The 19,811-nt window shown below is 37.5% G+C and overlaps 3 protein-coding genes across 3 annotated transcripts; all 3 read right to left on the bottom strand.

Annotated features, from left to right (window-relative positions):
* Positions 1–867: 867 nt before the first annotated feature.
* On the bottom strand, positions 868–2,950 carry LOC131322231 (uncharacterized). The gene is made up of 2 exons (XM_058353485.1): positions 2,457–2,950; positions 868–1,920 (listed from the first exon to the last, which is right to left on the bottom strand). Exons 1-2 carry the CDS (start codon positions 2,687–2,689, stop codon positions 1,851–1,853), a joined length of 303 nt encoding a protein of 100 aa, XP_058209468.1. The 5' UTR covers positions 2,690–2,950; the 3' UTR covers positions 868–1,850.
* Positions 2,951–15,874: 12,924 nt separating this feature from the next.
* Positions 15,875–16,961, bottom strand: LOC131323745 (disease resistance protein At4g27190-like). The gene is made up of 2 exons (XM_058355590.1): positions 16,313–16,961; positions 15,875–16,212 (listed from the first exon to the last, which is right to left on the bottom strand). The coding sequence occupies exons 1-2, from the start codon at positions 16,959–16,961 to the stop codon at positions 15,875–15,877; spliced, it is 987 nt and encodes a 328-aa protein (XP_058211573.1).
* Positions 16,962–16,964: 3 nt separating this feature from the next.
* On the bottom strand, positions 16,965–17,453 carry LOC131323744 (uncharacterized). The gene has a single exon (XM_058355589.1). It carries the CDS (start codon positions 17,451–17,453, stop codon positions 16,965–16,967), a length of 489 nt encoding a protein of 162 aa, XP_058211572.1.
* Positions 17,454–19,811: the final 2,358 nt, after the last annotated feature.

The raw sequence follows: 19,811 nt of genomic DNA, 5'->3' as shown, positions 1-19,811 counted from the left end.
TTGCCCAGGCAATCCACCAAGCAAAAGCTATGGCATGCTGTGGATGAGGGCCAAAGCCAAAAATTCCAATTAATCTTTGTCACTTATTTGTTTCTCCGTACTTATCTCATTTGTCTATAAAATTATGATCTTTGTATGTTTACTAATTATCATACCCACATTCTTTTGTATTTTTATTTGTCGATGAAATTTGTGTTGCTTCCAATTGCATGCTTGTACCAATTTTGGATGCATCAACATCTCTAAGGGTGTGCAAATTTTTATAGATTTGTCATGGACAATAGGGTATTGGATATGATAAGGCGGTTTTTTAATTGATTAATGCGTTATCCATCACAGTTTTTTTTTTGGTAAACTAGACAATATTATAGAAATTTAATGTTATCCATCACAGTTAGTCACACTAAAAGCAGTCTAATATCATCCTAAATTGCTGTTTTTAAATGATAAGAGGCTTAAGGGGTTGTTTGGCTAAATAGGCTAAATGACTTATTTTTTTGTCCTTATTCAATTTTTTTCCGCATTTGCTAGTTTTTGTCAACTATTATTGCTTTATTTTGATGAGAGGAATCTAAAAAGTAAAAAATAACGATTGAAACCTAAATTTTTTAAATAAAGACACAAAATAAGTGAATCAGCCAATTTTTTCGTTTTTATTCAAAATAATTTGGGTTTCGATCATAATTTTGTACTTTTTAGATTCTTCTTGTCATGATGAAGCAATAATCCACAAAAAGTTGACGAAAAATTAACAAGTGCAAAAGATTTTTGAAACCAAAGGTTGCCTTGCCTAGCAAAAAAAATAAAAATAAAAAAATTGTTGCAACCAATGCTACAGAAAAATTAACACAGGCATGTTAATATAGTGAACGTCGATTATTCTTTAATTACATAAGTGTAACTTGCTTTGTTAAGAAAAAAGAAGAAGAAGACGGTAGCAACAGGCTTAACGACTGTGTCGTAAGACGTGTAATATTTGTGTGTGATCCAAATAGAGAGGTCGTTTTGGTGGTAAATACAAAGTGAGGAACTACATGGGTCTAAGTCAGAAAACATGACAAACAACAAGAATGGTGATATTTTCCGAAACAATGCAGGTATCAGACAGAACCAAAATTGTTCACAAGACAACGTAGGAGTGAGGAAAATTAGAGTGCAACATTGGCAATCAAACTGCAAGTGCTTACAACATGCATTTTGAGTTTTGTCTTTTCCAATTCCTACTGTTAAGACTGATTAATACATTGTGAAGGAAGAAAGCCCCTTCAGTGATGGAAAAAGCATTTTTGGTACTTTTAGTATTTTTAGCCAAAAAGGAAAACCACCCCTTAGTCGAGGTGCACGTAAATTGATTTGAGAATTTGAATTATGAAAAAAACACCATTTTCCAACACGAACGTAGACAACCCCCACCACTACAATGAAACAGCTTAAATTTCAAACTCAAAGAAGTTTACTGCAACATCCACGAAGTGTTGCAGCAGAATCCAATTAATTATAAGAGAGGTAGAACAGAAAAGACCCAAATTTAAGCACCCAAGATAGGAAAATAATGAACAACATCATCATCGCGGATTGCATGCATGACGGCCTCTACATACAAAGGTATAGACTTGTTCATTAATTAGTGCCGCCATTCGCCCCTATTTGATAACAGAAATGCTCGAAGCTGCCACGGGGACAAATGTGAAGTACTGATCCGATCTGGGATGAAATTTGCATCAAAAATCTTCGTTACCTTAGTTTCCATCCAAGAGATGGTTTTATGCTCGGACTGTAAAATATGTATCGGAAATTGCCTCATCATGAAGACCACCATTCACGCTCTGGACTTGTTGGTCGATAAATGTTCAGATATATAGCATCCATGTTATCCTTTCACCACCATCATCATCCTCTTCTTCATAATCTTCAAGTGATCTGGCCTACCGACGACTGCCAAAATCCAATCCATTGGACCTTTAAAAATAGAAAGTGCCATGCTGCTATAATATTCTATTACGTACGGAGTATATACAAACATACATATATGCAAAATACCTAAATAAGTCTAGCAATAAGAAAAGAGATTTATTTCGCTATCAAGCCTAGCAAATAGTACTGTATATAATCGAATGATTTTCTTCTTTTGCTTTAATTTTATTGCCGTTGGAAAGACATTAATTTGATTGATCTACATGCGCCTGCCAATTCAATGCAGAATTGAAGCCATTTTTTCACTCTAGAGAGAATTCTATCTTTAGCGTTAACTCTATGTTTCGTTAGTGTATTTAGTTATCTCTATGTTTCATTAGTGGGTTCAAAATCAATATAAATATTTTTTCGTGGATTCTGTATATCTCAAATACTAGTATATAAAGAGAAGAAAAATAGAATGAATGCCGATTAGATTATAATAGAATATATTAGATGTATGAATGATGATGTTTGGAGTACTGTACAATTCCTAAACTTACCCTTGCTCGTCAATTACACGTTGGCCTGCCGAAGGGAGTGACTGCAATGCAGGACAATCTCGTATTTGCACTTCTTTCAAAAATGATCCTTGGAAAGTGCAACCCTGGGGGCAGAAACTTTTCAGGGGTTGCAGATCCCAGAGCTTGAGGGAAGTTAATTGAGGAAAGACGATTGTATCTGTTTTGACCCCGTCATCTACTTCTTCTTCCTCCCAGTCAATGATTGCTTCCATCGTATCACATCCATGTACATCTAGTTCTTTTAGGTTCACAAGAAGTCTGGCTACGAAAGGCGAGACCAGAATCCTCAAGCTGCCGCAACTAGACACATATAGCGATTTCAAATTATGAAAGCCTTGAGATATTGTTGGTGGATTCTTCGCCCAAACATGCCTCAACTTTGGTAGACTCCAAAGACGCAAAGAAGCTAAGCAAGGGAATGGTATGGCTATAATCCCATTGCCTTCTCCACCAATATTTAGTTCGCCCAAGTCAAATGCATTCGATCAAATTAGATGGAAAAAGAATATTCGACAACTTGTGACAATAAGAAACATAAATCTCCCTTAGTTTTGCTTGAAGATCCCCATGCCATATTTCTCTCAGGTCTTCCATTGAAGTCATATACAATTCCTCTATGCTAGTCAACGCATCCTGCAATTAATTAAATCCACAACGTTAAGAAAATCACCGCACCCAAGTCCTAACAAAAAAAAAAAATTATTTTGCTTATTTGGCCAAAATAGGCCTCGAATGAAATTGGGGTGTAGTTCTATCAAACTTCTCTTTTGTTTAATATAAGCCTCTGTAGTTCGACTTATACTTTGATACACTCTTTGTTCCGCTTCATGTGTCCAACATTTCACTTGTGAATGCCTCCATGAGTTCATGTATGTATTAATTCTAGGATAGAACGCTAATTTTTAACTATTATTTCCCCGTTTTTCCTCGTTCAAAAGAAATTCAAATGAAATAATACGTTATTTCCATATTATTCATTCAAAACCTTCTGAATAAAAAGTTCGTGCATACTCTAATATAAAAGGGTTGAAAGTAGTTTCATGTTTTGAGAGTTTTATTTTTAGATTAAAATAAAGAGTTTTATATTAAAACAAAAGGGTTGAAAGTAGTTCGTGCATATTAAAATAAAAGGGTTAAATTATTTTTAAAGACGTACTAAGAAAAATTATTTCCCTAAAAAAACCATTGTTTGAACTATGCAAAAGTAATCTCAAACTGCAAGCGTAATCTCAAGTTTGACGCGGACAATTCTTGAATAAAGAGCAATTTCATTTCACCTCATACTAAAAGATATGGTGTAAGTCTATACAGTTAGTATTAATTATACTGTATAACTCCCGCCCAAGGATATGTATGGAAACAAAATTCAAGTAAATGGGTTGAATTGAATGCGGCGGTTAGGAGGAGTGATAAAGTTATGGTAGATGGTAGCAGTAAGGAGAGAGGTAGATCAACATTGATTTTAGAGGCGGTAGTTTGAATGGATCTAAGTTAATTTGTTGGATACCGTGGAATATAATGCCATTGGCAGAGCACAATGGAGAAAAGAATTCATGTAGCCGATGCTAATTGTTTGGGACTTAAGGATAGGTTTGGTTTGGAGGGAATTGATAGCAATTTAGAATCTTTGATTATGAATACCTATCCTAGTAGAGAATAAATTCTTTATACCGCCCGTGTAAACATTTGTTTTCTTTAAATCAATTACATTGCGCCACGTTGCAAAACAGTGGTCTCAATGAATGAAACATGGCGACGTGGCGCAATATAATTGATTTGGAGGAAACAAATGTTTACACCGACGGTGTAAGGAATTTAATCTCATCCTAGTAATGCAATGAGCATACATTTCTTGACTTAAAAAATAAACAAAAAAAGGATCCAATTATATAGGAGCATAATATATACTCTATTGTTCCTTTTTTAGTCTAGTATTCTATTTTGGGTTTTCCCTTAATAAATGTTCATGTTACAAAGTCAGTAGATAAAAGTTGGTAAAATTTTCATTTCGCCCTTTTGATTTGATTCCTCTATGAAAAGATAATGGGAGAAAGTAATATCTCCATAAAAGGGTAATTTTAGAAAGTTAGGTTTGTTTGAGTTAAATGATGATATAATTCGTATTTACAAAGTTGGACACTCAAAAAGGCCGAAGAGAGTAAGAAGGTCTACAGCTTTTATTGGCCTCGAAAAAGTACAAGAAAAAAATACTTTAAAATTGGAAAACGTCTCTGAAAATTAAGTTTTAAATTCACATTCATCGAAACAAAGCAAAATGAAGGAAGCACAATATAAACTGAAATTGATCTCCACTGAAAATATAGAACTAATAAACTAAATTAAAAGCCTTCCACAAAATAATTGAGCATAAATTAATTTAACTATTGGATCGGAAGCATACCTTCTTGTTGAAAAGTGGTTGAATGGTGGTATCATTATTACTCCTTGAAGCAGGGCTTAGACAATTGAGCTTTGAAATGTCTTCGAGATCCAGCAGTTTCAATTGTGGCATCCTAATTGCATTCATGCCTTTGCAGAAACCAGTAAAAAAACTCCAATTTCGGAAACACAATATCATCATCTTCTCCTGCTACTTCTATCTCATGCTCTCCTCCTCCATCAGAAACAATCACTTCCAATTCACTACACCACCATACCCAAAGTTTATGCAACTGCACGAGATTTCTGGCTATGGCAAGTGAGAACACATAATATCCCAATTTTAGACATTTCTGTATCAATACATGCATCAGATTGCGGAGGCATCCAAGTTGAGTGGGACCCTTCCACAAATGCTTCAGTTGAGGCAATTCTTCTAAAAACAGAGCTTCCAGCGCACAGAAGGCCTCCTTTTCCAGCTGGTCATCGCTTGTGTTGACGAGGCACTCCAAATCTAAACAATTAACCACTCCCAGCTTTGACAAGTGTTTAAAACCATCTGTAAAGTCTATATTTTGGCAAATCCCATGACAAAATCTTTCTTGATTTGTATCCCATTAATTGTGCTGTAACTTTATTGTTCTAGAGCACCTGTTTTAGGAAAGCCTTTCAATTATATTGTGTAATTGATAAACAGAGGATGAAAGGAAAGTAGATTTGTAAGGAAATTCTTTTTGACGAGGATTCGGCGGTCGTAGCAGTTGTTTAAGGAAAGGAGATCGTGCACTCAATGGGGAAAATAAAGGAACGTGCAAGTTATTCAATGCTTGAGCAATTTTGAAAGGGTTATCTCCTGTTGCTTGAGCAATTGGACAGTTTTTGCTTCTGTCTATTTATATACGGTTGGCTGGGATTTCGAAGGCACCGAAGATTTGAGAGCTATTCATCTTTGTCTCCAATACCGAGTAATATCAAATGGTGACTGGTTCTTATCACTTGGAGTTACACATGATTCTATGATCATGAACCTTTTTACATAAACTCCAAGTGTTCTTTTTCAACCATTATATTGTTCCTACTACTTGAAACTTTCTTCCGGTGGATTCTGGAAGTATATTGGAGGACTTGTGGATTCAAGGCGTGCGGCAATCAACCACTTGGTGCAGTATACGTGGATTCGACAAATCGATCTTTGGTCAGTTGGTGAGGATTCACAAATTGTTTAATTAAGATCGTTTGTAACTGCACAATGATTACTTTTAGTGGTTCGATTTCCTCCCGTGGTTTTTACCCTTTTTAAGGGGTTTTCCACGTATATTCTTGTGTTGACCCGTTATTGCTTTTCGTTCCTTTATTACGTTGCTTTTGAGTATTTGATAGCGAAAAAGGAATTTCAATTGGTATCAGAGCGGGTCGCTCATTTTTTTGTGGATTTCGTCCTAGAGCGGATCTGTAGCAATAATGAATATGAACACTAACATGAATCATCCATCGAGTCGCACACCTATTTTGGATAGTGAAAATTTTGATTACTGGAAATCTAGAATAAAAGCTATCATGAGGTCTGTGGATGAGGAAATTTGGAATTCTTGCATTAATGGATATAGTTGTCCTATGAAAACAGTAGAAGGAAAACAGGTCCCTAAAGCTACTTCTGAATTAAGTGCCACGGAAAAAGCTCCTTTACAAGCTAATAATCGTGCCTTAGACATATTATTTAGTGCTGTTGATGTTAATGAACATCGTAAGATAGCGAATTGCGAGATTGCTAAAGAGGCATGGGACATTCTTGTAACTTGTCATGAAGGAACACATGTGGTTAAACAATCTAAGTTGCAAAGACTCACTACTGAATTCGAGATAATTAGGATGCAAGAAGACGAGACGTTTAATCAATTTTACTCTAAATTAATCGCTATTGTCAATAGTTGCGAAACCCTTGGTGAGCCTATTCCTCCATTTAGGGTGATTAAAAAGATTTTGAGATCCTTGCCAGAAAGATTTAAGATGAAGGTCACGATGCTTGAGGGTAAGCGTAAGCTAAATGAAAAATCTGTTGAAGAAGTGGTAGGCATCCTCCAAACGTATGAGGCTGATATGTTACAACCTGAGTCCCAAAAATCTAAAATTAAACCTTCCGCTAAGTCGATTGCTTTTTCAAGCTCTCAAAGTGAGTCTAAGGATTCTGATTGTGATGGTGAATATGATCTTGAAGCTATGGCGCTGTTTACCAAAAATTTCAAACAATTTTTCAAGAAGAAAGTGACTGATAGTGATGGGAATAAGAAATTCGGAAATAGAGGAAAAAGTGAGTTTTCGAGTGCTAAAGAAAAGAAAGGGATAAAAGGTCCTCCTGCAGGCCCTAAATGTTATGAGTGTCAAGGTTATGGTCATGTTGCTCATGAATGCATAAATAAATTAAAGAAAAAAACTAACTTCAAGGCCAACATAACCTGGGATGACGATAGTGAGTCTGATAACTCCGAAGAAGAACAAGTTGATCACACTAACTTTATGGCGTTTGGGGCTTCTTTAAAGTCGACTCTTAGTGATCATGAATCCTCAGACGATAGTGAGAATGAGGGAAGGGATGAGGAGTTTAGTTTTGATGAGTTAAAACAATCCTACAATATGCTATTTAAGGAGAGTATTAAAATTAATGAGTCAAATTTGAAAATGGCAGAGAATTATAATAAGTCTAACATGGAGTTAGTGACTTTTAAAACTCAAATGGAAGAATTAAAAGGATTGTTGAGCAATATCACATGTGAGAAGAATAGTTTGTGTCAGGAGGTCAAGAGTCTTCAAGATAAAAATAGAGTCTTGGCGGAGTTAAATACCGTCTCAGAAGGAAAAATAATTATGCTAAAAGCTGAGGTTGATAAAGCTAATATTCTATTTGAGCGTTTGAATACAGGGTCAAAGACATTGGATGAGATTCTGAGTATACAAAGACCAGTAAGTGACAAAACAGGGCTTGGTTTTTATGAAGCTTCGTCCTCAAAAACATTCGGAGGTATTGCAAATGAGTCAGAATCAAAGAAGGTAAAGCTCAAACCCCATAGTACGGATAATGCAAAAAATATGTTTGGAAAGACTCATGACATTAAAAAGGGCATGTTTACTAGATTCATTCCCACTTGTCATTTCTGCCAGGTCAAAGGACACATTAAACCAAAATGTTTTCAATTGTATGGGTATCCTCAAGGTTTTCGTCATTTTAAAAATGCTACCAAGAATGGCAATATAAATGGTATGTCTAGTCATGATAAATATAAAAGGGTAAGGAGTTTGCAGTCAAAACCATTGTTTGAAAATCAAAAGAACTTGAGTAAAATTCCAACTAGACATATTTGGGTTAGAAAAAGAGATTTGAGCTGCATGTTTGTTCACACTGCGTTTAAGGCTCGTAATTCTCATGTGTGGTATCTTGATAGTGGTTGTTCTCGCCATATGTCTGGAGACAAGTCCGTGTTTATTAATTTTAAAAATTATAACGGAGGTATAGTGACTTTTGGTGATGGAAACACTTCGAAAGTTGTTGGTAAAGGAACCATACAAGCTCCTGGAATAACTCGCCTTGAGAATGTATTATATGTGGATGGGTTAAAAGCTAATCTACTTAGTATAAGCCAAATGTGTGATTCTCATCATGAAGTTCGATTTTCCAAAAATGACTGTTATATTTTTGATAAGGAAGGAAATAGTGTCATGCATGGTACTCGTACTGATGATAATTGTTATGGTATACTCCCTTCTAGTGAGATAACTTGTCACTCTACTACATTAAGCGACACTGAACTTTGGCATCAACGTCTTGGTCACATTAATTATAAGGATTTATCTATGTTGACTAAACGTGAATTGATTAGAGGTGTGCCGAAACTCAGCAAACCGAAAAATCATGTCTGTGGTCCTTGCCAACTCGGTAAACAAACCAGGGCAGCTCACAAAAAAACCACTGGGATAGCTACTAAGAGGCCCCTTGAACTTCTTCACATGGACTTGATGGGTCCTTCCAGAGTTGAAAGCATTGCAGGTAAAAAATATATTTTTGTTGTCGTAGATGATTTTTCTCGCTTCACTTGGGTGAGGTTTCTTCGTGAAAAATCAGAGACAATATCTATGTTTAAAGTTCTTGTTAAACATATTCAGAATGAGAAAGGAATGAAAATTGGTTGTATTTCTCGTATTCGTTCAGATCATGGAAAAGAGTTTGAAAATTCAGAATATGCTAACTTTTGTGATGAACTCGGTATTCGTCATGAGTTCTCTGCTCCTAAAACTCCACAACAAAATGGTGTGGTTGAGAGGAAAAATCGTGTGATACAAGAAATGGCACGTGTTATGTTACATGCTAAGAAAATTGCTCGTAGGTTTTGGGCCGAAGCAGTTCATACTGCTTGCTATGTGATCAATCGTGTTTATCTTAGACCAGGTACTATGAACACACCTTATGAGCTATGGAAAGGTAGAAAACCAAATGTTAAGTACTTTAAAACTTTTGGTAGCAAGTGTTTTATCATGAGAGATAGGGAGCACTTAGGTAAATTCGATTCTAGAAGTGATGAGGGAATTTTCCTAGGCTATTGCACAGATAGCAGAGCATTTAGAGTTTATAATAATCGTACTCACAGTGTTATGGAGTCCATAAATGTCGTTGTTGATGAGAGTCCATTAAATGAAGCAGATTTTGTCTCTAATGATGTATATGAGACTTTAAGTGATCAGGATACAGGTGATGCAGTAGAGGCAAATTCAAGTGATGAAGATACAGATATTTCAAAAGAAGAAGAGCACAAAGATGATGAGCAAGAATGTGAAAGTCACGACGAGCCATTGAATCCAACAGCTCGAGTAAAGCTCAATCATCCCACGAGTCAGGTAATCGGAAATGTTGCAGACCCGATGAAAACTCGCAAACAGCTCAGGGATGAGGTATCATACGTTTGTTATGTTTCATTAGTGGAACCAAAAAATATTAAAGAAGCCTTAATTGATGAGTGCTGGGTTGATGCTATGCATGAGGAGTTAAATCAATTTGAGCGTAATAATGTTTGGGAGTTAGTTCCAAGACCCCCGCACACTAATATTATTGGTACAAAATGGATTTTTAAAAACAAATCTAACGAACAGGGTATTGTTGTTAGAAATAAAGCTCGTCTCGTAGCTCAGGGATACACACAAGTTGAGGGAATTGATTTTGATGAAACATTCGCTCCTGTTGCTAGGCTAGAGTCTATCCGTATTATGCTAGCTGTCGCATGTTTTTTGGGCTTTAAATTATTTCAAATGGACGTTAAGAGTGCTTTTCTCAATGGTGTCATAAAAGAAGAAGTCTATGTTTCCCAACCTAAGGGGTTCGAAGACCCACACAAAGCTGATCATGTGTATCGTTTAAACAAAGCTCTCTATGGCTTAAAACAAGCTCCCCGAGCTTGGTATGAGAGGTTGACAACTTTTCTGTTAAGTAAAGACTTTGTTAGAGGAAGTGTCGATAAAACCCTTTTTGTCCAGCATAAGGGAAAGCATTTACTTGTAGTTCAAATTTACGTGGATGATATTATTTTTGGGTCCACATCTCCTTCTCTTGTAAATGAATTTTCTGATTTTATGCAAAGCGAGTTCGAGATGAGCATGATGGGCGAGCTTACTTTTTTCCTTGGGTTACAGGTACGTCAATTTGAACATGGGATTTTTGTATCTCAAACTAAGTACGCCTCAAACTTAGTTAAGAAATTTGGTCTTGACTCTGCTAAACACTCTCGCACACCGATGAGCACTACTACAAAATTATCAAAAGATTTAGATGGCATCTCTATAGATCAGACTCTTTATCGTAGCATGATTGGTAGTCTCCTCTATTTGACTGCAAGTAGGCCTGATATTGCATTTAGTGTTGGAGTCTGTGCTCGTTACCAAGCCAATCCTAAAGAGTCTCATCTTACAGCTGTTAAGCGTGTTATTAAATACATTAGCGGAACCATGGGTTATGGTATTTGGTTGTCAAAAGATACTAATTCGAACTTAGCCGGTTTTTCTGATGCTGACTGGGCTGGGTGCGCTGATGACCGTAAAAGTACTTCCGGGGGATGTTTTTACATTGGGAATAATCTTGTAGCATGGTTAAGTAAGAAACAAAATTCTATTTCCTTATCTACCGCCGAAGCGGAGTACATCGCAGTGGGTAGTGCATGTACACAACTTCTCTGGATGAAACAAATGCTAGACGACTACGGGTTACCTCAAGAATGCATCACTCTTTACTGTGACAACACAAGTGCTATTAACATCTCGAAAAATCCTGTGCAACACTCTCGCACAAAGCACATTGATATTCGTCACCACTTTATCCGAGATCTCGTAGAAGATGGTACGGTCACACTTGAATACCTTGACACTACTCATCAAAAAGCTGATCTTTTCACCAAACCCCTTGACTTCCATCGTTTTGATTTTCTCCGCAAGTCAGTTGGAGTATGTCTCCTTGATTAAGTTTATTTTTGATCCTCATTTCTTTGTTTTACCATGTTTTTTTTTAAAAAAAAAAAAAAAAAAACGAAAAAAAAAAAAAAAGAAAAAAAAGAAAAGGAAACAACTAAAATTCTGTGTTGGATGTAGCATGTGGTTTCAAGTGTGAGTAATCATCCATGGGTTTCACATAAATGCACATTTTTTTTCAAATGCCTGTGTCCTTCTTGTTGTTTTCCACTCATGTGCTCTATTAGGACATTAATTGCATCATGTCTTATGCCTCTATGATCGCCACATTTCCACGTCAGGATTAGAGAGATTATTCAGATTGGATAGTTGGTTCTCATGTCCATTGGAATGCCTCATTTTGTTTCTTCGGCGATTGACCTTTTGGCATCTTGGTTGGATACTCTGTTCTCTTGGTTTTGTTTTCAAAAAAAAAAAAGGGGCTGTCTACGTGTGAGATCTTAATGCTTATCCGGGCGTTCATCGAGTACCGGACATTTGGGGTGAGGCACTCTCCCTCTGAGTGTTCGTGTCACAAAATGAATAGACTTTGTGAAAGTTTCCGTGTTGGACCACTCGCTTAGTAACCGGGGATTGGGTATGAGGTATTCTTATTTCCAATATTCGTGTCAAAAGGCAGTGGGGTAAAAATACTAAAACACGTGTATTTGTTTGGAAGATTCATTAAAAATTGATATGGCAAAATACTCATTGGTTGAGGGGGAGTATTTACTTGTTGAGGGGGAGTTTGTTAGGCCTTCGTATCATCGTGTCTGGTTTGACTTCGTGGGAGAAAGGGTGGTTGCCATTCTCATGGAACACGAGAAATCTTGTATCCGAAAATGGTGGTCTTAATATTTCTGACGTGTCACACACCCACAATTGTCATAGATGCATATTGCATGTTGTACTTAATTCCAGATTTATTCATGCTTGGAAAACATAAAAGTTCATTCATGCATTTCAAAAACTTGAAGTGCCTTTTATTGATTCTCATGGTTGCGTGTTCATCTCTTGGATTCATGTGCTTGTCTTGCTTATATTTTTAAAAAAACAGAGTTTTTTTAGTCCGTTGTTACTAGAGCTTTTAAAAAAAATAAAGAATCCCTCAGTTGCATATCCTCTTTTGCATATCTTCCATATCACGTGCTATGATCCCCTGTTATCTTTTCCATATCACTTGCATATCTTCTATTGTTTGGGGATTTGGAAAAATCATTTCTCTCTTACATTTCTTTTTTTTACCGATTTAATCCTTTCTCTCTTCTATGGCAACCCACATCTTGATCAATCCTTTGCATTGTTGCCAAATTAAAACCCCGTGCTCTCTTTAAAAATCTCTCACTCCGTTCCCATTTCCTTTCACTCCAGACCCATCTATCTTTCTCACGCTCCATTCATTTCGAGAACGGTAAGTCCGCTTGCTCTGAGTTTTTGTTCTCTAACAGTTTGGGTTCGTCAAGAGGGGTTTCTGTTTTCGTTCCTTCGGAATTTCTTTCATATTTATTGCTGTCATTTATACCTGGGTTTATTTCTTGCAGCGCTACAATGGCAACTCGTGCCTCTCGTCGTAACCCCATCCGTAGGTTTCCCTCCTCCGAGCTTGAAGAAAAGTATGAGTTATTTTGCAATCGACCCGTTGCCCTCGAGCGTCAGTTAGATGTCGTCTCCTTAGGTAATCACGAAGTTGTCAATTGGATTAAAAAACAGGAATGGGAAATCTTAGCTATGATCGAGGCCACTGTTAATTTAACCATGGTCCGGGAATTTTTCTGTAATATCACCTCTGTTGATTATAGCTCTGAAACGATTACTTCTTTTGTGCGTGGCGAGCCAATTACACTTACTCCATCAGCACTTGGTAAAATTGTCAATTTGACTCCCCTATCTGAGTATTTCTACCCTCGTGACTCGCGCACTGTGTCTCCGGCCATTCGGGACTCTGTTGCTTATACTTTGACTGGGACATCTCGTAATTGGGAGAAGAATGCTATTTCGCAGGGTGTTCTATATAGTTCTTATCGTCTCCTCAATCTGTTTTTTTGTGCAACTGTAGAGCCCTGTAGTCACACATCCTCCATCCATGCTTATAGGGGTCTCGCTCTTCAGTTTATTGGATTGGGTCGTAAAGTTGATTGGTGTCGTATTGCCTTCTCTGAGATTGCTAAGTTTGGCTCTCCTCGTAATCCTCCAACAGGAAAGCTCCCGTATGGGGTTGTCTTGTCTATCTTTCTTACCAAAATTTGTCACCGTCCGGGTATCACTGGAGATCAATATAAGTTATCTACTGAAAAACGTAAGCCTTTTAATATCCACTCTATCTCTATTAGTGCTGCACATGCTTCAGAACTTAGTGAAGATGACACTAGTGTCCATGTGAATGATACGACTGAAGGGGAAAACTCAAACACCACAGATATGCTGGTTGATCTGCAAGTTGACAATTGGCATTTACAAGAGGAGTTGGCTGACCAAGGGAAATTGCTAGCGGTGATGCGCAAAGAACAAATGCGCCAAAGTGCTCATCTTTTTGAGCTTCAAGAGGCCCAAACCAAACATGCTGCTCAGTTTGCCACATTCATAGCCGAGATGAGGAATCTCCTCACTTCCACCTGCTCTCCTCAGTAGCTCGTTTTTGCAACTTAGTTAACTTATGCTAATAAATGCCCGACGTGGCCTTTTGCGAATGTTCGCTTATGTTTTTATGGTGTTGCTTTCTCGACTTCTTAATAGGTGCTTATTTCTATATGCTTTACCTTTGTCCTTTCGTGACAAAAAGGGGGAGTAATTTATTAATTAACCGATTATCTTTTCCAAATTTGTGTTTGCAGCTCTTCACAATTGTGCTCCATCTATTAAGGGATAGGTTAATCGTGCTTTGCTTATTTTGTCATGAAAGTGCCAAAGGGGGAGATTGTAAAGTCTATATTTTGGCAAATCCCATGACAAAATCTTTCTTGATTTGTATCCCATTAATTGTGCTGTAACTTTATTGTTCTAGAGCACCTGTTTTAGGAAAGCCTTTCAATTATATTGTGTAATTGATAAACAGAGGATGAAAGGAAAGTAGATTTGTAAGGAAATTCTTTTTGACGAGGATTCGGCGGTCGTAGCAGTTGTTTAAGGAAAGGAGATCGTGCACTCAATGGGGAAAATAAAGGAACGTGCAAGTTATTCAATGCTTGAGCAATTTTGAAAGGGTTATCTCCTGTTGCTTGAGCAATTGGACAGTTTTTGCTTCTGTCTATTTATATACGGTTGGCTGGGATTTCGAAGGCACCGAAGATTTGAGAGCTATTCATCTTTGTCTCCAATACCGAGTAATATCAAATGGTGACTGGTTCTTATCACTTGGAGTTACACATGATTCTATGATCATGAACCTTTTTACATAAACTCCAAGTGTTCTTTTTCAACCATTATATTGTTCCTACTACTTGAAACTTTCTTCCGGTGGATTCTGGAAGTATATTGGAGGACTTGTGGATTCAAGGCGTGCGGCAATCAACCACTTGGTGCAGTATACGTGGATTCGACAAATCGATCTTTGGTCAGTTGGTGAGGATTCACAAATTGTTTAATTAAGATCGTTTGTAACTGCACAATGATTACTTTTAGTGGTTCGATTTCCTCCCGTGGTTTTTACCCTTTTTAAGGGGTTTTCCACGTATATTCTTGTGTTGACCCGTTATTGCTTTTCGTTCCTTTATTACGTTGCTTTTGAGTATTTGATAGCGAAAAAGGAATTTCACCATCTTCATCCAATTCGCAGATACTGTGCCCTACGCCAATCATTGATCTTAAGTGCAGTTCTGTAGTGACCTTCAAGAGCATATTAAGTCCACAAATCTCCATAACACCACGACTGATGTCAAGAGCTTGTAGTACCAATCGATTAGTTGATGGAAGAAAACATTGAGAAACAATTTCATCACCAAAACGATACCCTGATGACCCCAAAGATATATCGAATGCCCTTATTTTCCCAAGGAACACCACATCTCTTGGCCAGACCCAACACTCAATTTTTGGTACTTTAATATCCCAAGCCACCAAATTAGGCAAGGATGCTAACTCAGCTATGCAGGCGTTAGTTAATAGCAAATCTTTTCCCTCTTCAACAACATCCCACCCCATAAAGCTCTCCCCAAGATACAACTCTTCCAGTTTCGATAAACTTGTCAAAACACAATGAGGAATCCTTGTCTCTGCGCACCACAAGTCTAGTATCTTCAAACGAGTAAGGTTACCTATTTCTCTTGCCAACTCTTCGATTTTAGATCCAGTAAAGCTCAAAATTTCCAGATTCACTAGCCCTCCAATTACTGACAATTCTGTATGCAACAAATCGCAATGAGACAGTGACATGGTTTGAAGGTTGGCTAAGCATCGGAGTGATGGCGGCAGTGAAGTGATCACCATCCTTGAAAGAGCTACCGCTTTGAGTTCCTTCATCCCTTGGTACAAACTCCCAGGGGATTCTATGAGAAATCTACTATCGTCGGACTCCAGCAGCAAAAGCTGGAGCCTCGGAAACTCTAAATTATCAGGTAGCCCCACTCCATACTAGTGCATCTCATTGAAACTACACCATAGTTCCCGCGTCGTTCTTGCTCTGGCCATTCTTTCAGTGCTTCATCACACCTAACCATAAACGAATGTTCCTCTCTAGATGCGATCGATATAGCTACACCATGTACCACGTCATGCATTTTAACGTGTACTTCACTTTTGCCATCCATCAATAAAAAGCATTTTTTCAAGTGATCAACATTGTCATGTACTCTAGCCCTTGCTTCACCCATGCTTTTAATGCCCTCATACAACTTTTGTCCATAGCCATATCTCACAAGGTCTTCGATTGGAATATCATAATCTTCCGAATACAATGAACAAAGCAAAAAACATCTCTGGGCTTCTTTACTTTTCAAGAAATTGAAACTCAACTCAAGAGATTTAAACACCTTATCCTCTACCTCTCTTAACAGTTTTTCCAATTGACTTGCGTAATGCTTCAAGAGCAGAATCCCATGATGACTTGCCCTTGCCTTTGAGTGCCCTTGCAACTGTAACTATTGCGATCGGTAGGCCTCCACATTCATTTGCAACTGCCATCGTCGTGGACTGGAAGTTAGTGTCGTCTTCTAGAATTCCGGCCATCTCTTTGAAAAGATTCCATGCTTCTTCTTTATGCAAGATTTGAACTGGAAAATTTTTTTGAGCTCCCATATCGTTGCAAACCTCTTCACTTCGGGAAGTCACCAAAATTTTGCAACCTTTATGTTCATCTCCGAATGGAATTTCAATATCATTCAGTTCAACCCACTTCCAAACATTATCCAATATGACGAGAATTCTCGCTTTTTGTTTGAGTTGGTCACGCAACACATCCGCCCTTCCAGAGTCACTCTCTTGCTGAAATTTGAAACCCAACATATCTGCAATTTCACCTTGAATCTTCCTCGCCTCAAGATTTTGCGAAACTGTTGCCATCACAATGTCATCGAACAATTTCTCTTCCTTTGCTTTCTTGGCAACTTGTTTTGCCAGTGTTGTCTTACCAACACCTCCCAACCCACATATTCCAATCATATTACTGGAGCCATCTTTCTTGAGTGCCTCCATGACTTACTTCAGGATCAAACTCCTTGATTCGAAACATTTAATACCGTCAATGGGTCTAGATTCTATCCCGAGTGGAGGTGCGGGGTACGACACTCGGGTAACGTTACCATCTCCGTGCAGCTTAGCCACTTCTTCTGCCATCATTTTTGCTTTCCGACTGATTGAGTGGCGTGACTTCAGGTTTGGACACCACCCATTCAAACACTCTTTGTTTGGTTGACGTTCATCGAGAATGTGATTGGCCTTACTGCTCGGTCCAACTACTCTTTCCATCCACACCTCAACTTCAGGTCCAATAACTTCTCCCTTTCGTTTTGCCTCGTTAACCAATAGTTGCCCTTTGTCCCTTCTCTCTTCCAGCATTTTGACTTGATTTCTTAGGCTTTCAAGGTTGGTGTTGTAGTAAACCAGATAACCAAACTGACGACCAATTGGGTCAATCAAATATTCTGCTTTCTTCCCTCCGGTGGAAAGAACACAATCGAGAGCCATTTCTCTTTGGAAATAAGAACAAAGCGCAGAGAATGCTACTGTTTTGGTAATTGTACAAGACACTTAGCAATGAAGAAGTAGCACTGGACAAGAAGACAAACAAAACTTTAAAATCAAAATGAAATACAAAGGAGAAGCAAACACACCCAGAAAAAGAGAGAGAAGTAGATCAAATAACTAAGGCTCCGTTTGTTTCAATGTAAAATGTTTTTTTCGAAAAAAAACTTCAAACTTTTGTTTTCTTATTTTTGGTTGACACTTGAAAAATGTTTTTAGAAATCGACAAAATAGTGTAGAGAGAGAGAAATGGGGCTTAAACGGTGGAGAGGTTTGAGAATATTGGAATTGAACGTGGGTCAGAATTGACGATTGAGGAAACTAGGTAGTGAGTATTGCAGTAGAAGGTAACATGTTCATTTCAGAAAATAACTTACGGAAGATTTAAGGGTAAGTCATTTTCATCCAATTAATGAAAAATATTTTACATGTAAATATTTTTTTCATTTTTTACACAACCAAATATTGGAAAATAGGTAAAACGTTTTATCGAAAAATATTTTACGCCCAAACAAACGGAGCATAAATTAAAAACACAAGAGAGGACAATTAAACAGCAAGCAAGTTTCCTTTTATTTTTTTCTTTGCGGTGTAAAAAACGTTTGAAAATAGAGAACAACTCAACAGAAGGTTGAAAATAGTTTTTAAAACTTTTTTTTGGGGAAAAAAAACTATTTTAAAAAAACTGTTTTCTAAAAAAAACATTTTTTTAGTAAAATATTTGTTTTTTCAAAAATATTGTTCGAAAAGAAAGAGAGAGGAAAAAGGAAGAGAGATAGAACGTTTTTATATGATGATTGATGTATTTGATTGAGAATATGTATGGTCTATTAAATTTGGTTATTGTGAAAAGGTTGTTAATTTTGGTTTTTCAAAACTCAAAATTTGATTATTTCTAAGAAGATTGTTAAGTTTGATTATAGCATTGTGAGCCTTATTTTGCATCAACATTGTTAACTTTAAAAACCTTTACTTTTGATTATAGCATTGTGGATACTCTTACAATGGAGAAATTTTTCAGTGCCGGGTGGTACCATGTGGTGCTTGCTTGGTACATCCGAGCCGTCCGATGGAATTTTGGACGGCTCAGATTTGAAGAGAGAAAAAGAAGAGAGAAATAGGAGGGGTGAGAGGAGAGATAAGGTTTTAATCTGAACCGTCCAAAAGTGTATTAGACGGCTCGGGAGTGCCGAGAGGTCACCACGTGGGATATACCCGCTCGGCACTGAAAAATTTCTCCTTACAACGTATTTGAGGAAGTGGGGAATGAGGAAAAAAAATAAAAACTAAAGACTTTTGCGGGAAGACAGTTCGATTTCTAGCATATTGTTAGTAGCATAAGGGTGAGGCAAGATCATGGGTAAAATGTTAGTATATGGTTCAATAAAATTACTATTGTAAAGAGCATTTGTTTCTTTCTTTCAGCTTTTTAATTGGTAGTGGCAGCACTGAAGATGGTGATTACGAGTGATATTAATTTAGGAAATGGATCCTCTAAGATTCATAAAATGGAATGACGATCCAATTAAACTCATCTGTGGTTCTTTTTAAGTACTTCAATAATCATAATCATTGTATTTTGAAGAACTTGTGGACAACAACATCAAACACTCTGAACCGATATTGTTTGCTACTCCTAATTTGGAACTCACCCATCTTGAGGTAAATGAGTAATGGGCTAGGGTCCAATTTTGGAATCTGTCCAATTTTGGAATCTTTTTTTTTTCCCAATTGGAGGGGTAGTTTTGTCCTAGAACAGTAAGCATATATGTAGGCAAGAGCCCAACTCCATATTCCTGCAACTTGGCCAGACAAGTGCAATCCGTTTGCTCTTGTCTGAGAGGAGAGGTTGCTTCTGTTGGTGTTTGCTCGCCGATGTTTCATGGTTTTTCGGCAAGAGCACGGGTGATTGACGCTCGTGGATAGCATATCCACCGATGATTTTATTTGTGCTCCGTCTGGTTTGAACTGTAGATCTTGTGGGATCTTCTACTATCAAGGTTTGACGGGGTTCTATGCCCACAATTTTCGATGGTCTGCTTTAGTAGTAGTGCTTGTGTTTGGGCTTTGGAAGTTTTGGTTCTATCCTGTATCATCAGGAAATGATAGGCCGGTCCTATTTTTTTTGTTGCGGTTCCATTCTAACCCTTTTTTGTCATGCTATCCTCTCAAGACCCTTTTTTAATATGCTTTTACAATTTTGCCCTTACCACTTTTTACACCCCCAGAATTCACACCACTTTGAAGAATTCACCCCAAGAATTCACACTCCACGGAATTCACACTCCAAAAATTCACACC

Source organism: Rhododendron vialii, chromosome 4a (genome assembly GCF_030253575.1).
Source record: "Rhododendron vialii isolate Sample 1 chromosome 4a, ASM3025357v1".
Lineage (NCBI taxonomy): Eukaryota > Viridiplantae > Streptophyta > Magnoliopsida > Ericales > Ericaceae > Rhododendron > Rhododendron vialii.
The sequence above is the reverse complement of the archived record's forward strand: the minus strand, read 5'-3'. Positions and strand labels throughout refer to the sequence as shown.

Excerpts from the sequence above, each read along its gene's own strand:
- LOC131322231 (XM_058353485.1), bottom strand. The coding sequence starts at position 2,689 with ATGGAAGCAATCATTGACTGGGAGGAAGAAGAAGTAGATGACGGGGTC. Across the intron at positions 1,921-2,456 it reads CGTGTAATTGACGAGCAAGG|ATCACTTGAAGATTATGAAG; the intron begins GTAAGTTTAGGA and ends TCGGTAGGCCAG.
- LOC131323745 (XM_058355590.1), bottom strand. The coding sequence starts at position 16,961 with ATGGAGGCACTCAAGAAAGATGGCTCCAGTAATATGATTGGAATATGT. Across the intron at positions 16,213-16,312 it reads TGGAAAAACTGTTAAGAGAG|ATTATGATATTCCAATCGAA; the intron begins GTAGAGGATAAG and ends TGTATTCGGAAG.
- LOC131323744 (XM_058355589.1), bottom strand. The coding sequence starts at position 17,453 with ATGGCTCTCGATTGTGTTCTTTCCACCGGAGGGAAGAAAGCAGAATAT.